Genomic DNA, 20,951 nt, shown 5'->3' with positions numbered 1-20,951 from the left:
TCGATCAGGGTGAAGGCCTTCAGAGATCTATGGACACACACGCCAAGGTCCCTTTGGTCCTTGGAACATCCTAGTACCATACCATTCATTGAATACTTCCTTGTCAAATTACTCCTCCCAAAGTGTATCACCTCACAGTTTTTAGGGTTAAATTCCATCTGCCACTTACCTGCCCATTTGACCATCCTGTCAATATATTCCTGTAGCCCAAGACACTCAATCTCACTGTTACCCACCTGGTCAATCTTTGTGTCATCCGCAAACTTATTAATCCTACCCCCCACATAGTCATCTATGTCGTTTATATAAATGACGAATAATAGGGGACCCAGCACAGATCACTGTGGTCCGTCACTGGACACTGGCTTCCAGTCACCCAAAGCTTCCCTTTGTCTCCTACAACTAAGCCAATTTTGAATCCACCTTATCAAATTACCCTGTGTCCCATGTGCATCTGCCTTCTTTATAAGTGTCCCATGTGGGACCTTGTCAAGGGCTTTGCTGAAATCCATATAAACTACATCAACTGCACTACCCTCATCTACACACCTGGTCACCTCCTCAAAACATTCAATCAAATTTGTTAGGCATGACCTCCCTCTGACAAAGCCATGCTGACTATCTTTGATCAAACCTTGCCTCTCCAAGTGGAGATAGATTCTCTCCTTCAGAATTTTCTCCAATAGTTTCCCTACCACTGACGTAAGACTCACTGGCCTGTAGTTCCCTGGCTTATCTCTACACCCCTTTTTAAGTAGCGGAACCACATAAGCTGTTCTCCAGTCCTCTGGCAACTCCCCCATGGCCAGAGAGGAATTAAAAATTTGGGTCAGAGCCCCTGCGATCTCCTCCCTTGCCTCCCTCAGCAGTCTGGGACACAAATCATCTAGACCTGGAGATTTGTCCCCTTTTAAGCCTGCCAACACCTCCAATACCTTGTCACTCCCCATATCAATTTGCTTAAGAACCTCGCAGTCTCTCTCCCCGAGTTTGATACCTTCATCCTCATTCTCTTGGGTGAAGACACGTGAAGTATTAATTCAACACTTGAGCAATGCCCTCTGGTTCCACCCATAGATTCCCCCCTTGGTCCCTTATGGGCCCTACTCTTTCCCTGGTTATCCTCTTCCCATTGATATACTTATAGAATATCTTGGGATTTTCCCTACTTTTACCAACCAGAGCTTTCTCATATCCCCTCTTTGCTCTCCTAATTGCTTTCTTAAGCTCCACCCTGCACTTTCTGTACTCCACTAATGCCTCCACTGATTTGCTTCCTTTGTACCTGCTAAAAGGGTCTATTTTCCATCTCATCGTAACCTGAATATCTCTGGTCATCCATGGTTCTCTGGGCTTGTTACTCCTTCCTATCAACCTAGAGGGAACATGTTGAGCCCTGTACCCTCCCCATTTCCTTTTTGAATGCCCCCCACCATTGCTCCCCTGTAGATTTCCCCACAAGTAACTGTTCCCAGTCTACCTTGGCCAGATCCTGCCTTATTTTACTAAAATCCACTCTCCCCCAATCTAAAATATTTTTTTTGCAATTTGTTTATTTAACAAGGTTAAACTGTACCATGTTGTGGTCGCTATCACTAAAATGCTCCTCCACCACCACCTCAGCCACCTGTCTGGCTTCATTCCCTAGAATTTATAATGGACTCTAGAATTTTCCCCACTACTGACGTCAGGCTGACTGGTCTATAATTCCCTATTTTCCCTCTAACTCCCCTTTTGAATAGTGGGGTTACATTAGCTACCTTCCAATCTGTAGGATCTATCCCAGTGCCTATAGAATCTCGGAAGATGACCATCCAATGCATCCACTATTTCGAGGGCCACTTCCTTAAGTACTTTGGGATGTAGATTATCAGGCCCTGGGGATTTATCTGCCTTCAATCCCATCAATTTCCCCAACACCATTTCCCTACTAATACTGATTTCTTTCAGTTCCTTCCTTTCATTAAACCCCCTGTTCCCCAGCACTTCTGGTATGTTATTTGTGTCCTCCTTTGTGAAGACAGAACCAAAGTATGTATTTAGTTGGTCAGCCATTCCTTTGTTCCCCATTATAAATTCCCCTGTTTCTGACTGTAAAGGACCTACATTTGTCTTCACCAATCTTTTTCTCTTCACATATCTATAGAAACTTTTACAGTCAGTTTTTATGTCCCCCGCAGGCTTAGTCTCGAACTCTATTTTTCCCTTCTTAATCAATCCTTTGGTCTTTCCTTTGCTGAATTCATAGAGCCGCCTCCTCCAGTGAGTTGTTTAATTGTCCACCACCATCATGACTAGATGTGGCAGGACTGCAGGGCTTAGATCTGATCTGTTGGTTGTGGGATCGCTTAGCTCTGTCTATCACTTGCTGCTTATGCTATTTGGCATGCAAGTCGTCCTGTGTTATAGCTTCACCAGGTTGACACCTCATTTTGAGGGATGCCTTTGACTACTCCTGGCATGCCCTCCTGCACTCTTCATTGAACCAGGGTTGGTTCCCTGGCTTGATGGTCATGTTAGGCTGGGGGATATGCTGAGCCTTGAGGGTACAGATTGTGTTTGATTACAATTCTGCTGCTGCTGATGGCCCACAGCGCCTCATGATTGCCCAGTCTTGAGTTGCTCGATCCATTTGAAATCTATCCCATTTAGCATGGTGATCAAGCCACACAACACAATTGAAGGGTATCCTCAATATGAAGGCAGGATTTCGCCTCCACAACGACTGTGCGATGGTCACTCCTACCCATACTGTCATGGACAAATGCGGCAGGTAGGTTGATGTGGATGAGGTCCACTGTGTTTTTCCATCTTCTTGGTTCCCTCACCACCTGTCACATACTCAGTCTGGCAGCTATATTCTTTAGGATTCAGCCAGCTCGGTCAGTAGTGGTGCTACCAAGCCACTTACAGTGATGGACATTGAAGTCCCCCACCCAGAGTACATTCTGTGCCCTTGCCACCCTCAGTGCTTCCTCCAAGTGGTGTTCAACATAGAGGAGTACTGATTCATCAGCTGAGGGAGGGCGGTACGTGGTAATCAGCAGGATATTTCCTTGCCCCTGTTTGACCTGATGCCATGAGACTTCATAGGGTACGGAATGAATGTTGAGGACTCCCAGGGCAACTCCCTCCCGACTGTATACCACTGTCCTGCCATCTCTCCTGGGTCTGTCCTGCCGGTGGGACAGGACATACCCAGGGACGGTGATGGTGGTGTCTGGGACATTATCTCTAAGGTATGATTCCATGAGGATGGCTATGTCAGGCTGTTGCTTGACTAGTCTATGAAACAGCTCTCCCAATTTTGGCACCAACCCCAAGATGTTTGTAAGTAGGACCTGACCCATGATCCCTGAAACGACGATGACCCTGATCATGAGGATTGTGCTCCGTCCCAAAAAACCTTCATTTAAAGTTCAATCTTAAGGCAGAATATTATAGACGTTGCAATCTGAGCTGAAGAAACAGCAGATATGGTTCCTGTCTTCCTCCAGACCATCACAGTCAGTCTGGCCATTAACTGACCATCACACTCAGCCTGACCATTAACTGACCATCACACTCAGCTTGGCCATTAACTGACCATCACACTCAGCCTGGCCATTAACTGACCATCACACTCAGCCTGGCCATTAACTGACCATCACACTCAGCCTGGCCATTAACTGATCACCACACTCAGCCTGGCCATTAACTGACCACCCTGTCCCCACAACCCTGATCATTAGCTAACCATCTCTCTCCACACACAGCCTGACTATTAACTGACCGTCCTGCCCCACACAAAACCTGACCATTAACCACCACACACGGCCTGACCATCTCTCTCCACACACAGCCTGACCATTAACTGACTATCCCTGCCCCACACACAGCCTGACCTTTAACTGACACAGCCTGACCATTAACTGACCATCTCTTCCCGTACACAATCTGACCATTAACTGACCATCTCTTCCCACACACAGCCTGATTGTTAACTGACCAACACTTCCCACACACAGCCTGACCGTTAACTGACCATCTGTTCCCACACACAGCCTGATTGTTAACTGACCATCTCTTCCCACACGCAACCTGACCGTTAACTGACCATCTCTTCCCACACACAGCCTGATTGTTGACTGACCATCTCTTCCCCCACACAGCCTGACCATTAACTGACCATCTCTTCCCACACACAGCCTGATTGTTAACTGACCATCTCTTCCCACACAGCCTGATTGTTAACTGACCATCTCTTCCCGCACACAACCTGACCATTAACTTACCATCTCTTCCCACACACAGCCTGATTGTTAACTGACCATCTCTTCCCACACACAACCTGACTGTTAACTGACCATCTCTTACCCTACACAACCTGAATGTTGATTCTCTGTTGCTGATTGGTTTATTTTCAGGCGAATGAGCTACTACAGAGTGCAAGGCAAATTCAAAACAAGGCAGAGAAGGAGAAGACCATGAGAGAGTCATTGCATCTGTACCAGGAGATTGGACACCAGGTTGACCTTCACAGTGTCTGCACACAGTTCAGACAAGGTGAGTGAGGGTTTGCAGGTGTTGAGGCTCCCAGAGAGAGATTGAGTTCGGGTGTTTTTTAGGAGAGGATGCACGCCATGGTAATGGTAAGATTGATTCACGGCTCTGTTCCCTTTCTGTCACTGCAGTGCGTTATTATGAGGCTGTGGCTGAGTTGAGCCTCAGTGCTGCAGATAAGAAGGATCCACAGGGCCTGGGACTTCATTATTACAAGAACGGAGAACCAGAAGAGGATCCTGTGGGACAACAGGCCTTTCAGGAGAGGTGAGCAGCCAAGCTTGAGGAGTGGCTATGACTGGAGGTTTAACCTTCAGATTAGAATTCAATGTTGATGCCATGTCTGACCTCAAACCCAAGCCCTGCCTGACCCAGCATCCAACCCAAAATCCTGCCTGACCCCGAACCCAACCTGACCTGAGCCTGACTGACCACGAGCACCAAGCCCTGTCTGACCCAGCATCCAACCCAAAATCCTGCCTGACCCCGAACCCAACCTGACCTGAACCTGACTGACCACGAATGCCAAGCCCTGCCTGACCCAGCACCCGCACCCGAGTTGGAGTCCTGCCTGACCCGGAACCCGAACCCAAGCCCTGCCTGATCCCGAACCCCCCCAACTCCAAACCGGAGCCCCGAGCCCCAACTGACCTTGAACCTGAGCTCGAGTTCAGCCTGAACACTAACTAACCCAAGCCTCCCAAAATCGAACCTGAGCACCCTCCCCCACCCCTTCTGAATCCCAACATAAAACTTGCCTGACCCCAAGCTCGAATCCTGCCTAAACTCATCACCTTGCACATTCTCTCTTTTCAGGTAGCAATCCAATTCCCTGTAGAAGACCTCAATCAAACCTTTTCAGGAAGTTTGCTCCAGAATCCAACCATCCTCTGGGTGAAAAAATGTTTCCTCACATCCCATTTACACCTTTTGCCAATTATTTTGAATCTGCATCTTCTAGTTCTTGATGTTCTCTTGAGCGGGAGCAGTTTCTCACTATTCACCCTATCTATACCCTCAGGATGTTGTATACCTTTATTAAGTCCCCTCTCAGCCTTCTTTTCTTCAAGGAATACAGTCCCACTCTCTCCAATTTATCCTCATAGCTACCGTTCTTTATTCCTGGAATCATTCTTGTGAGTCTCCCCTGTACTCTCTCCAATGCCTTCACATCTTTCCTCAAGTATGGTGCCCAGAACTGGACGCAGTACTCCAGATGAGGCCTGATTGTCTTATATAACATGACCTCCTTACTCCTGTCCTCAGTGCCACTATTAATAAAGCCTAAGATACTAGATGCTTTATTAACTGCTCTCTCAACGTGCCCTGCCATCTTCAATGACCTATATACGTATACACCAAGGCCCCTCTGTCCTGCACCTCTTTTAGAGGCTCTCCCTTTATTTTATACTGTCTCAAAATTTTACCTGCCAAAACAAATCACCTCACACTTCTCTGCATTGAACTTCATCTGTCACTTGTCTGCCCAATTCACCAATGTGGCAATGTCCTTTTGAAGTTTGACTATCCCCATCACAGTTATCAATGTTCCCAATCTTTGTATCATCTGCAGATTTTGAAATCATGCTCTGCACACCACAGTCGAGGTCATTCATATATATCAGGAAGTGCAAGGGCCCCAACACTGACCTCTGGGGAACTCCTTGACAAACCTTCCTCCAACCTGAAAAACCACCATTTATCATTACTCTGTTTCCTGTCACTCGGCCAATTTCTTATCCAAGTGCCTAATTTCCCTTTTATTCCATGACCTAGAATTTTGCTCAAGTCTGTTGTGTGGCACTGTATCAAGTGCCTTTTGAAAATCCATATACACCACATCAGTGTTTCTCTCATCAACCTTCTCTCCTACTTACAAAACTCCAAGTTAGTTAAACATGATTTTCTCTTGATGAGTCTATCCTAGTTTTCTTTAATTATCCTGCACTTGCCTAAGTGATAAATTTTATCCCACAGTATAGTTTCCAGAAATTTTTTTTATTCATTCACAGGAGGTGGGCTTCCTCTGGCTGGACCAGCATTTATTGCCCATCCCTAGTTGCCCTTGAGAAGGTGGTGGTGAGCTGCCTTCTTGAACCGCTGCAGTCCATGTGGTGTAGGTACACCCACAGTGCTGTTAGGAAGGGAGTTCCAGGATTTTGACCCAGCGACAGTGAAGGAATGGTAAAGTTTCTCCACCACTGAGGTGAAACTGACTGGCCTGTCGTTGCCAGCTTTATCCTTGCATCACTTTTTGAACAAGGGTATAACATTTGCTGTCTTTGGCATCTCCCCTGTGTTTAAAGAAGACTAGAAGATTATCACTAGTGCCTCTGCAATTTCCACTGTCACTTTTTAAAAATTTGTCCAAAAGATGTGGGGGTCGTTGCCTAGTCCAACATTTATTGCCCATCTCTAATTTCCCCATTCAGAGGGCATTTAAGAGTCAACCACGTTGCTGTGGGTCTGGAGTCACATGTAGGCCAGACCAGCTAAGGGCAACAGATTTCCTTCCCTTTACATTAGTGAACCACATGGGCTTTTACGACAATCGGCAAAGGAACACTACAGCACACAAAACAGGCCATTCGGCCCTTCTAGACTGCCGAAATATTATTCCGCTAGTCCCATCGACCTGCACCTAGTCCATAACCCTCCAGACCTCTCCCATCCATGTAACTATCTAATTTATTCTTAAAACTTAAGAGTGAGCCCACATTTACCACGTTAGATGGTAGCTCATTCCACACTCTCACCACTCTGAGTGAAGAAGTTCCCCCTAATGTTCCCCCTAAACCTTTCCCCTTTCAACCTAAAGCCATGTCCTCTCGTGTTTATTTCTCCTAATCTAAGTGGAAAGAGCCTACTCGCATTTACTCTGTCTATACCCCTCATAATTTTGTAAACTTCTATCAAATCTCCCCTCATTCTTCTATGCTCCAAGAAATAAAGTCCTAACCTATTTAATCTTTCCCTATAACTCAACTCCTTAAGACCTGGCAGCATCCTAGTAAATCTTCTCTGCACTCTCTCAATCTTATTGATATCCTTCCTGTAGTTAGGCGACCAGAACTGCACACAATACTCCAAAGTTGGCCTCACCAATGTCTTATACAACCTCACCATAACATCCCAACTCCTATACTCATTACTTTGATTTATGAAGGCCAGTATGCCAAGAGCTTTCTTTACAACCTTGTCTATCTGTGACACCACTTTCAGGGAATTATGTATCTGGACTCCCAGATCCCTTTGTTCCTCCGCATCCCTCAGTGCCCTACCATTTACTGTGTATGTCCTACCTTGGTTTGACCTTCCAAAATGTAACATCTCACACTTTTCCTCATTAAATTCCATCTGCCATTTTCTGGCCCGTTTTTCCAGTTGGTCCAGATCTCTCTGCAAGCTTTGAAAGCCTTCCTCGCTGTCCACAATGCCTCCAACCTTAGTGTCATCAGCAAACTTGCTGATCCAATTCACCACATTATCATCCAAGTCATTGATATAGACAACAAACAACAATAGTCCCAGCACAGATCCCTGAGGCACACCACTAGTCACAGACCTCCAATCTGAGAAGCAATCATCCACTACCACTCTCTGTCTTCTCCCACACAGCCAATTTCGAATCCAGTTTACAACGTCTCCATGGATACCAAGTGTCTGAACCTTCTGAACTAACCTCCCATGTGGGACCTTGTCAAAGGCCTTACTAAAGTCCATGTAGACAAATTCCACAGTCTTTCCTTCATCGACTTTCTTGGTAACCTCCTCGAAAACCTCGACAAGGTTCATTAAACACGATCTACCACGCACAAAGCCATGCTGACTATCCTTAATCAGCCCTTGGCTGTCCAAATAATTATATATCCGATCTCTCAGAACACTTTCCAATAATTTACCTACTACTGACGTCAGGCTTATTGGCCTGTAATTACTTGGTTTACTTTTGGAGCCTTTTTTAAACAACGGAACAACATGAGCTACCCTCCAATCCTCCGGCACCTCACCCGTGGCTAAGGACATTGTAAATATTTCTGCTAGGGCCCCTGCAATTTCTACACTAGTCTCCCTCAAGGTCCAAGGGAATATCATGTCAGGCCCGGGGGATTTATCTACCTTTATTTGCTGTAAAGCATCAAGCACTTCCTCCTCTTTAATCTCTATATGTTCCATGACACAATTGCTTGTTTCCCTTCCTTCCTTATGCACTATGCCAGTTTCCTGAGTAAATACTGATGCACAAAAACTGTTTAAGATCTCCCCCATCTCGTGAGGCTCCACACATAGACGACCACTCTGATCTTCAAGGGGACCAATTGTGTCCCTTCCTATCCTTTTACTCTTAATATACTCGGGTTTACCTTCACATTATCTGCCAAAGCAACCTCATGGCTTCTTTTTGCCTTCCTGATTTCCTTTTTTAGTATTTTCTTACATTTTCTATAAGTACTTCATTTGCTTCTTGTTGCCTATACTTGCTATACACCTCTCTCTTCTTAACCAGATCACTAAAATCCCTTGAAAACCATGGTTCCCTATGCTGTTAACTTTGCCTTTAATCCTGACAGGAACATGCAAGCTCTGCACTATCAAAATTTCGCCTTTGAATGCCTTCCACTTACTGACCACATCCTTGCCAGAAAACAACTTATCCCAAATCATTCTTCTTAGATCCTTTCTTGTTTCCACAAAATTGGCCTTTCTACAATTTAGAATCTCAACTCGAGGACCAGACCAATCCTTATCCATAATTAGCTTAAAACTAATGACATTGTGGTCACTGGACCCAAAATGTCCGCTTACACATACTTCTGTCACCTGACCTGTCTGGTTCCCTAATAGGAGATCAAGTATTGCATCCTCTCTCATTGGTATCTCTATATATTGATTTAGAAAACTTTCCTGAACACATTTGACAAACTCCAAGCCATCCAGCCCTTTTACAGTATGGGAGTCCCAGTCAATATGTGGAAAGTTAAAATCTTCTACTATCACAACTTTCTGTTTCTTACATCGGTCTGCTATCTCGCTACAGATTTGCTCCTCCAATTCTCTCGGACTATTGGGCGGTCTATAATACAACCCTATTAGTGTGGTCACACCTTTCCCATTCCTCAGCTCCACCCATATGGCCTCTGTAGATGAGCCCTCCGGGCTATCCTGCTTATGCACAGCTGTGATATTTTCCCTGACTAGTAATGCCACTCCTCCCTCTTTCATCCCTCCCCCTCTATCACGTCTGGAACAACGGAACCCTGGAGCTGCCAGTCCTGCCCCACCTGCAACCAAGTCTCACTAATAGCAATAATGTCGTAATCCCACATGTCAATCCACACCCTAAGCTCATCTGCCTTTCCGACAATATTCCTTGCATTGAAAGAGATGCACCTGAGAACATTTCTATCACGTACAGACCCTTGATTTCTGTCTATACATGCATTCCTCTCTTGACCTTTATCCTCGTCCACCTCACTATCTGCTCTAACACTCTGCTTCCCCTCCCCCTGCAAATCTAGTTTAAACACCTCAGAGCAGCACTAGCAAACCTACCTGCAAAGATGTTAGTCCCCCTCCAGTTCAGGTGCTAACCGTCCCGTTGGAACAGGTCCCACCTTCCCTGGAACAGAGCCCAATTGTCCAGAAACATGAAGCCCTCCCTCCTGCACCATCTCCTTAGCCACGTATTTAGCTGCATTATCCTTCTTATTTCTAGCCTCGCTAGCACGTGGCACGGGTAGCACTCCTGAGATTGTAACCCTAGAAGTCCTGTCCTTCAACTTTGCACCTAACTCCCTAAACTCTCTTTGCTGGACCTCCTCCTCCTTCCTATCCACGTCATTGGTCCCTACATGGACCACGACATCTGGCTGCTCACCCTCCTGAGAATACTGAGAACTCGATCTTAGATATCGCGGACCCTGGCACCAGGGTGGCAACAGACCATCCGGGATTATCGATCTCTCCCACAGAACCTCCTATCTGTCCCCCTAACTATTGAATCCCCTATCACTACTGCTCTCCTCTTTTCCCTCCCTCCTTTCTGAACTGAGGGTCTAGCCTCGGTGCCAGAGACGCGACCACTACAACTTGTCCCTGGTAGGTCGTCCCCACCAACAGTCTCCAAAACGGTATACCTATTGTTGATGGGAACGGCCACAGGGGTGCTCTGCTCTTTCTGTCTATTCCCCTTCCCTCTCCTGACATTCACCCAGCTGCCTGCCTCCTGACTTTTAGGGGTGACTGTCTCCCTGAAACTCCTATGTATTACTGCCTCTGCCTCCCGAATGATCTGAAGTTCATCCAGCTCCAGTTCCCTAACTCAGTTTCTCAGGAGCTGCAGCTGGATGCACCTTTTGCAGGTGTAGTCATCAGGGACAACTGTGCTGTCCCAGACTTCCCACATGCTGCATTCGGAGCACTTGACTGCCCCAACTGCTGCCTCCATTACCTACTCCTAATTTACTTAAAGGACTTTACCCGGCCCTACCCCACTGGGAGCAAGCTCGTCCAAAGCCTCTGTTCGCCTAAGCCTCTCGAGCCAAAGCCTCAAAGCTCCACTCCTTCACTGGGCCACTCACACACTGGCCGCTCCTCTTCATCAAACTTTTAATTCTAGATTTTTATTGAATTCAAATTTCACCATCTACCCGTGGTGGGATTCGAACCTGGCTCCCCAGAGCATTACTCTTGGTCTTCTGGACTACTAGTCCAGTGACAATACCACGATGTCACCACGTCCTTCCATATCCTTGGATGCATCTCATAGGAACAAAGAAAATAGGAGCAAGAGTAGGCCATTCGGCATTTGGAGCCTGCTCCACCATTCATTATGATCACAGCTGGTCATCCAACTCAATAGCCTGCTCCCGCTTTCTCCCCGTATCCTTTGATCACTTTCGCCCCAAGAGCAAAATCTAACTCCTCCTTGAAAACGTACAATGTTTTGGCCTCAACTACTTACTGTGGTAGCAAATTCCACAGGCTCACCACTTTCTGAGTGAAGAAATTTCTCCTCATCTCAGTCTTAAATGCCGACCCCATATCCTCAGACTGTGACCCCTGGTTCTGGACTCCCCCACCACTGGGAACATCCTTCCTGCATCTACCCTGTCTAGTCCTGTTAGAATTTTATAGTTTTGTATGAGTTCCCCCTTCATTCTTCTGAACTCCAGCGAATATAATCCTAACCAACTCAATCTCTCCTCAAATGTCAGTCCTGCCAGCCCAGGAATCAGTCTGGTAAACTTGCACTGCACTCTCTCTATAGCAAGAACATTCTTCCTCAGATAAGGAGACCAAAACTGCACACACTAATTGCAGCAAGACTTCACTGCCTTTGTACTCGAATCCTCTGGCTATGAAGGCCAACATTCCATTTGCCTTCTTTACCGCCTGCTGCACCTGCATGCTTACCTTCAGTGCCTGGTGTACAAGGACGCCCAGGTCTCATTGCACATTGCTCTCTCTCAATTTATAGCCATTCAGATAATCTGCCTTCCTGTTTTTGCTACCAAAGTGGATAACCTCACATTTATCCACATTATACTGCATCTGCCATGCATTTGCCCACTCACTCAGCTTGTCCAAATCACATTGAAGCATCTCTGCATCCTCCTCAAAGCTCACCCTCCCACCCAGCTTTGTGTCATCTGCAAATTTGGACATTTAGTTCATCTAAATCATTCATATATATTGTGAATAACTGGGTCCCAGCACCCCTCCCTGCGGTACCCCACTAGTCACTGACTGCCATTTGGAAAAAGACCCGTTTATTCCTACTCTATTTCCTGTCTGCCAGCCAGTTTTCTATCCATCTCAATGCACTACCCCCAATCCAATGCACTTTAATTTTACATGCCAATCTCTTATGTGGGACTTTTGTCGAAAGCCTTCTGAAAGTCCAAATAAACCACATCCACTGGCTCCCCCTCATCACTAGTTACATCCTTGAAAAATTCCAGTAGATTTGTCAAGCATGATTTCCCTTTTGTAAATCCATGATGACTCTGTTCGATTCTGCCACTGTTTTCCAAGTCTCAGCTATTAAATCTTTTATAATGGACTCTAGAATTTTCCCCACTACTGACGTCAGGCTGACTGGTCTATAATTCCCTGTTTTCTCTCTACCTCCCTTTTTAAATAGTGGGGTTACATATGCTGCCCTCCAATCCGTAGGAACTGTTCCAAAGTCTATAGAATCTCGGAAGATGACCTCTAATGCATTCACTATTTCTAGTGCCACTTCCTTAAGTACTCTGTGATGTTGATTATCAGGCCCTGGGGATTTATCTGCCTTCAATCCCAACAATTCACCCGACACCATTACCCTCCTAATACTGATTTCTTTCAGTTCCCCCCTCTCACTAAGCCCTGTGTTCCCTAGCACTTCTGGTATGTTATTTGTGTCCTCCTTTGCGAAGACAGAACCAAAGTATATATTTAGTTGGTCGGCCATTTCTTTGTCCCCATTATAAACTCCCCTTTTCTGACTGTAAGGGACCTACATTTGTCTTCACAAGTCTTTTTCACTTCACATACCTATAGAAACTTGTACAGTCAGTTTTATGTTCCCCGCAAGCTTACTCTTGTACTCTCTTTTCCCATTCTTAATCAATGCCATGGTCCTCCTTTGCTGAATTCTAAACTGCTCCCAATCCTCAGGTCACCTTTCCTGTTTTACTTTTGCGCCAGACAGGAATAAACAATTGTTGCAGTTCACCCATGCGTTCTTTGAATGTTTACCATTGTCTATCCACCGTCGTCTCTTTAAGTAATGTTTCCAAATCCATCATAGCCAACTCGCGCCTCATAGCATCGTAGTTTCCTTTATTAAGATTCAGGACCCTAGTCTCAGAATCAACTACGTCACTCTGCATCTTGATGAAGGATTCTATCATATTATGGTCACTCATCCCCAAGGGGCCTCGCACAACTAGATTGCCAATTATTCCTTTCTCATTACACAATACCCAGTCTAGGATGGCTTGTTCTCTAGTTGGTCCCTCAACGTATTGGTCCAGAAAAACATCCCATATACACCCCAGGAATTCCTCCCTTACAGTATTGTTACTAATTTGAGTTGCCCAATCTATATGCAGATTAAAGTCACCCATAATTACAGATGCACCTTTATTACATGCTTCTCTAATTTCCTGTTTAATGCAATTCCCAACATCACCACTACAATTTGGGGGTCTATATACAACCCCCACTAACATTTTTTGCCCCTCAGTGTTTCTCAGCTCTACCCATACAGATTCCACATCGTTGGAGCTAATATCTTTCCTCACTATTGCGTTAATTTCCTCTTTAACCAGCAATGCAAATCCACCGCCTTTTAGTTTTTGTCTGTCCTTCCTAAATACTGAATACCTCTGGATGTTCAGGTCCATCCCTGGTCATCCTGCAGCCTTGTCTCTGTAATCCCGACTATATTATACCTGTTTACATCTATTTGCACTGTTAATTCATCCACTTTATTCTGAATGCTCCTCACGTTAAGGCACAAAGCCTTATGGCTTGTCTTTTTAACACTACATGTCCCGTTCCCACTATTTTTCACTGGGGCCCTGTTTGTTTATTGTCCTTGATTTCTCTGCCTATCACTTTTCTTATTCCCCTTTCTGTCTTTTGTTCTTGTCCTTGATTCCTCCTTCTCTGTCTCTTTGCATTGGTTCCCATCCCCCTGCCATTTTAGTTTAAACCCTCCCCAATCGCTCTAGCAAATATTCCCCCAGGACATCAGTCCCGGTGCTGCCCAGGTGTAACCCGTCCAGTTTGTACTGGTCCCACCTCCCCCAGAACCAGTCCCAATGTCCCAGGAATCTGAAACCCTCTCCCTCACACCATCTCTTCAACCATGTATTCATCCGATATATCCTGCTATTTCTACTCTGTCTAATGGCACTGGTAGTAATCCTGAGATCACTACCTTTGAGGTCCTAATTTTCAACTTACTTCCTAACTCCCTATATTCTGCTATTAGGACCTCATCCCTTTTTTTGCCTATGTCATTTGTACCAATGTGTACCACGACCACTGGCTGTTCACCCTCCCCCTTCAGAATGTCCTGTAGCCGCTCTGAGACATCCTTGACCCTAGCATCAGGGAGGCAACATACCATCCTGGAGTCTCATTTACGGCCACAGAAACCCCTTACAGTTGAATCCCCTGTAACTATTGCATTCCCGTACTTTTTACTCCTCCCCTGTGCAGCAGAGCCAACCATGGTGCAACGAATTTGGCTCTTGCTGCTTTCCCCTGAGAGGTCATTCACCCCCACAACAGTTTCCAAAGTTGTATAAAAACAAAAAAACTGTGGATGCTGGAAATCCAAAACAAAAACAGAATTACCTGGAAAAACTCAGCAGGTCTGGCAGCATCGGCGGAGAAGAAAAGAGTTGACGTTTCGAGTCCTCATGACCCTTCGACAGAACTTGAGTTCGAGTCCAAGAAAGAGTTGAAATATAAGCTGGTTTAAGGTGTGTGGGGGGGCGGGGGGGGAGAGAGAGAGAGAGAGAGAAGTGGAGGGGGTTGGTGTGGTTGTAGGGACAAACAAGCAGTGATAGAAGCAGATCATCAAAAGGTGTCACAAACAACACAACAAAAGAACACATAGGTGTTAAAGTTGGTGATATTATCTAAACGAATGTGCTAATTAAGAATGGATGGTAGGGCACATAAGGTATAGCTCTAGTGGGGGTGGGGAGAGCATAAAATATTTAAAAATAATGGAAATAGGTGGGAAAAGAAAAATCTATATAATTTATTGGAAAAAAGCAAAAGGAAGGGGGAAACAGAAAGGGGGTGGGGATGGAGGAGGGAGTGCAAGACCTAAAGTTGTTGAATTCAATATTCAGTCCGGAAGGCTGTAAAGTGCCTAGTCGGAAGATGAGGTGTTGTTCCTCCAGTTTGCGTTGGGCTTCACTGGAACAATGCAGCAAGCCAAGGACAGACATGTGGGCAAGAGAGCAGGGTGGAGTGTTAAAATGGCAAGCGACAGGGAGGTTTGGGTCATTCTTGCGGACAGACCGCAGGTGTTCTGCAAAGCGGTCGCCCAGTTTACGTTTGGTCTCTCCAATGTAGAGGAGACCACATTGGGAGCAACGAATGCAGTAGACTAAGTTGGGGGAAATGCTGCTTCACTTGAAAGGAGTGTTTGGGCCCTTGGACGGTGAGGAGAGAGGAAGTGAAGGGGCAGGTGTTGCATCTTTTGCGTGGGCATGGGGTGGTGCCATAGGAGGGGGTTGAGGAATAGGGGGTGATGGAGGAGTGGACCAGGGTGTCCCGGAGGGAGCGATCCCTACGGAATGCCGATAGGGGGGGTGAAGGGAAGATGTGTTTGGTGGTGGCATCATGCTGGAGTTGGCGGAAATGGAGGAGGATGATCCTTTGAATGCGGAGGCTGGTGGGGTGATAAGTGAGGACAAGGGGGACCCTATCATGTTTCTGGGAGGGAGGAGAAGGCGTGAGGGCGGATGCGCGGGAGGTGGGCCGGACATGGTTGAGGGCCTTGTCAACGACCGTGGGTGGAAAACCTCGGTTAAGAAAGAAGGAGGACATGTCAGAGGAACTGTTTTTGATGATGCTACCTTCAACCGTGTCCGGCCCATCTCCCGCGCATCCGCCCTCACGCCTTCTCCTCCCTCCCAGAAACATGATAGGGTCCCCCTTGTCCTCACTTATCACCCCACCAGCCTCCGCATTCAAAGGATCATCCTCCGCCATTTCCGCCAACTCCAGCATGATGCCACCACCAAACACATCTTCCCTTCACCGCCCCTATCGGCATTCCGTAGGGATCGCTCCCTCCGGGACATCCTGGTCCACTCCGCCATCACCCCCTACTCCTCAACCCCCTCCTATGGCACCACCCCATGCCCACGCAAAAGATGCAACACCTGCCTCTTCACTTCCTCTCTCCTCACCGTCCAAGGGCCCAAACACTCCTTTCAAGTGAAGCAGCATTTCACTTGCATTTCCCCCAACTTAGTCTACTGCATTTGTTGCTCCCAATGTGGTCTCCGCTACATTGGAGAGACCAAACGTAAACTGGGCGACCGCTTTGCAGAACACCTGCGGTCTGTCCCCAAGAATGACCCAAACCTCCCTGTCGCTTGCCATTTTAACACTCCACCCTGCTCACTTGCCCACATGTCTGTCCTTGGCTTGCTGCATTGTTCCAGTGAAGCCCAACGCAAACTGGAGGAACAACACCTCATCTTCCAACTAGGCACTTTACAGCCTTCCAGACTGAATATTGAATTCAACAACTTTAGGTCTTGAGCTCTCTCCTCCATCCCCACCGCCTTTCTGTTTCCCCCTTCCTTTTGTTTTTTTCCAATAAATTATATAGATTTTTCTTTTCCCACCTATTTCCATTATTTTTAAATCTTTTATGCTCTCCCCACCCCCACTAGAGCTATACCTTGAGTGCCCTACCATCCATTCTTAATTAGCACATTCGTTTAGATAATATCACCAACTTTAACACCTATGTGTTCTTTTGTTGTGTTGTTTGTGATATCTTTTGATGATCTGCTTCTATCACTATCTAGTTCTATCTAGTTCTGTCGAAGGGTCATGAGGATTCGAAACATCGGCTCTTTTCTTCTCCGCCGATGCTGTAAGACCTGCTGAGTTTTTCCAGGTAATTCTGTTTTTGTTTTTGCTTCTATCACTGCTTGTTTGTCCCTACAACCACACCAACCCCTCCACTTCTCTCTCCCCCCCCCGCTCCCCCCACACACACCTTAAACCAGCTTATATTTCAACTCTTTCTTGGACTCGAACTCAAGTTCTGTCTAAGGGTCATGAGGACTTGAAACGTCAACTCTTTTCTTCTCCGCCGATGCTGCCAGACCTGCTGAGTTTTTCCAGGTAATTCTGTTTTTGTTTTCCAAAGTTGTATATCTGTTTTGCGGGGGAATAGCCACTGGAGATTCTTACACTGCCTGCCTAGTCCTCTTGCTCTGCCTGGTGGTCCCCTATTCCTTCCCTGCACGTGGACTCTTAGCCTGCTGTGTGACCACCTCTCTGTATGTGCTATCCAAGATACTCTCCACCTCGCGGATGCTCCACAGTGTCCCCAGTCACCACTCCAGCTCCGAAACCCTGTCTTCCAGAAGCTGCAGCTGGAGGCACTTCCCACACACATGCTGGCCCCGGGTACTGGAAATGTTCCTGGCTCCCCACATCGAGCAGGAGGAGCACACCATGGCTTTGAGCTCTCCTGCCATGAATTCCCCCTTTAAATTAAATTAAACCTTTTGGAAGACATTTACTATCAAATAATATCAATTACCCTAGGGCCCTTCTTCTCTGCACCTCATTACAGAATATAGCTTTTACAAACGATGAACTACAACATAAGACTTTAAAAACTGTAAGCGATAAAAGTAGTAAATACTCAAAGAATCACCTCGGTCCCTCCTCACCGAACTCGCTCAGCCACCAAACTCCAACTTAAACACTCTACCGCAGCCCAAAGCAGCACCGCAGTGCAGACTTGCATCCTGGTGTCTTATCTATTTTAAGCAAAGGTAGCCTTTTTAACATCTCCTTCTCAATTATACATTCTTCTAGTGTACCAGTTACCTCCTCTCTCACCACAGCCTGGGTAGCACCTCCTTCCTTTGTAAAGCCAGATGCAAAGTACTCATTCAATACCTCCGCTATTTCTCCAGCTTCTACAAGTCTCCTTTTTTTGTTCCTAATCGGCCCTACTCTTCCTTTCACCACCCTTTTATTATTTACGTGCTTCTGGAAGACCTTGAGATTCCATTTTATGCTCGCTGCCAGCCTCTTTTCATGCCCTCTCCTTGCTTTTCTTATTAGTTTCTTCACTTCCCCTCTGGCCATTCTATATTCAGCCTGATTCTCCATTGTATTTTGCACCTGACGTCTGTCACTTGCGCACTTTTTCCTTTTCATCATCACCTCTATTTTTCTTGTCATCCAGGACATTCTAGATTTATTTGTCCTACCTTCCCCCTTCTAGGGAACATACCTTGATATTGCCTGCTATACTTTTTCATTGAAGGTTGCCCATTGTTCAACCATCGTCTCTAGTGCCATCATTTGATTGCAACTCACTCGACTCAGATGCATTCTGATCCCATCAAAGTTGGCTTTTTCCCAATTAATTATCCCTGCTCTGGATTGTTCCCTGTCCTTTACCATGATTAACTTCAACCTTTTGATACAATGGTCATTGTCCCCTAGAGGCTCTCCCACTGATATTTGATCCACTTGGGCCAACTCATTCCACAAAGCCATGTCCAAAAGTGCATGTCCTCTTGTTAGACTGGAAACATACTGCTGCAGGAAATTATCTTGAACACATTCCAGGAACTCTCGCTCCTCTGTCCCCTTGTACTATTCCTATCCACTCAAAATTTGGATAATTGAAGTCCGCCCTAATGATTACTCTATAACTCTTGCACCTCATGGAGTCATAGAGGTCTACAGGACAGAAAAAGGCCCATCGAGTCTGCGATGGTCAAACAAGCACCTAACTATTCTAATCCCATTTTCCCGCACTTGGCCCATAGCCTTGTATGCCATGGCATCGCTAGTGCACATCCAATTACTTCTTAAATGTTATGAGGGTTTCTACCTCTACCACCCTTTCAGGCAGTGAGTTCCAGATTCCCAATGCCCTCTGGGTGAAAAAAGTCTTCCTCACATCCCCTCTAAACCACCTGCCCCTTACCTTAAATCTATGCCTCTGGTTATTGATCCCTCCACCAAGGGGAGAAGTTCCTTCCTGTCTACCCTATCTATGCCCCTCATAATTTTATATAGCTCAATCATGTCCCCCCTCTATCTCCTCTGCTCCGGGGAAAATAACCCCAGTTTATCCAATCTCTCCTCATAACTAAAACCCTCCAGCCCAGGCAACATCCTGGTAAATCTGCTCTGCACTCTCTCTAGTGCAATTACATCCTTCCTATAATGTGGATTCCAGAACTGCATGCAATATTCTAGCTGTGGCCTAAGCAGTGTTTTATACAGTTCCAGCATAACTTGCCTGCTCTTATATTCTATGCCTTGGCTAAAAAAGGCAAGTATTCTATCTGCCTTCTTAATCACCTTATCTACCTGTCCTGCTACCTTAAGAGACCGGTGGACATGCCCACCAAGGTCCCTCTGATCCTCGGTACTTCCCAGGGTCCTACCATTCATCATGAATTCCCATGCCTTGTTTGTCCTGCCCAAGTGCATCACCTCACACTTATCCAGATTAAATTCCATTTGCCACTGGTCAGCCCATCTGACTAACCCGTTTATATCCTCCTGTAACCTAAGGTTATCCTCCTCACTATTTACCACCCCACCAATTTTCGTGTCATCCACGAACTTACTGATCAACCCTCCTACATTCAAGTCTCAATCGTTTATAAAAACCACAAACAGCAAGGGACCCAACACAGATCCCTGTGGAACCCTACTGAACACAGGCATCCAGTCACAAAATACCCCTCAACCATCACCCTCTGCTTCCTGCCACTCAGCCAGTTCTGGATCCAGTTTGCTTAATTGCTTTGGATCCCATGGGCTCTTACCTTCGTAATCGGTCTCCCATGTGGGACCTTATCAAAAGCCTTGCTGAAGTCCAAGTAGACATCAAATGCATTGCCCTCATCCACACACCTGGTCATCTCTTGGAAAAATTCAATCAAATTGGTCAGACATGACCTCCCCTTAACAAAACCATGCTGACTGTCCTTGATTAATCCCTGCCTCTCCAAGTATAGATTCATTCTGTCCCTCAGAATTGCTTCCAACAGTTTCCCCACCACTGAGGTTAGACTGACTGACCTGTAGTTCCCTGATTTATCCATTCCTCTCTTCTTGAATAACGGTACCATATTGGCTGTCCTCCAGCCCTCTGGCACCTCTCCTGTGGCCAGAAATGTATTGAAAATTATTGCCAACCTCCCTGCTATCTCCACTCTTGCCTCACTCATTCCATCCGGGCCTGTAGATATATCTATTTTTAAGCCTGCCAGACCACTTAGAACCTCCTCCCTTTCTGTGCTAACTTCTTTAATTATATCACAGTCCTTTTGTCTGATTTCGATACCAACGTCGTCCGTCTCACTTGCGAACCCCGCCACAAAGTATTCTTTTAGAACCCTACCTATGTCTTCCAGCTTCATGCACATATTACCACTGTGGTCTTTAATGGGCCCTACTCTTTCCCGAGTTATCCTCTTACTCTTAATGTACTTGTAAAATAACTTTAGATTTCCCTTTTTCTTACCTGCCAATGTTTCTTCATGCCCCCTTTTTGCTCTCCTAATTTCCTTTTTAAGTTCCCCCCACACATTCTGTATTCCTCTAGGGCTTCCACTGTTTTGAGCCCTCGGTATCTGCCAGAAGCTCCCTTTTCCTCTTTATCC

General features: G+C 46.1%; 1 protein-coding gene across 4 annotated transcripts in view; it reads left to right on the top strand.

Annotated features, from left to right (window-relative positions):
* The window catches only part of nup155 (nucleoporin 155), a 287,604-nt gene that overhangs the window by 176,797 nt on the left and 89,856 nt on the right, over window positions 1-20,951 (top strand). For all 4 annotated transcript variants that reach the window (XM_041186949.1, XM_041186950.1, XM_041186952.1 and 1 more), the window contains 2 exons: window positions 4,407-4,545; window positions 4,674-4,809. In XM_041186949.1, coding sequence (XP_041042883.1) covers window positions 4,407-4,545; window positions 4,674-4,809 — 275 coding nt within the window. The remainder of the gene's footprint in view (window positions 1-4,406; window positions 4,546-4,673; window positions 4,810-20,951) is intronic.

This window comes from Carcharodon carcharias, chromosome 4, assembly GCF_017639515.1.
Source record: "Carcharodon carcharias isolate sCarCar2 chromosome 4, sCarCar2.pri, whole genome shotgun sequence".
Classification (NCBI taxonomy): domain Eukaryota; kingdom Metazoa; phylum Chordata; class Chondrichthyes; order Lamniformes; family Lamnidae; genus Carcharodon; species Carcharodon carcharias.
This window is presented reverse-complemented; position numbering and strand designations above follow the sequence as displayed.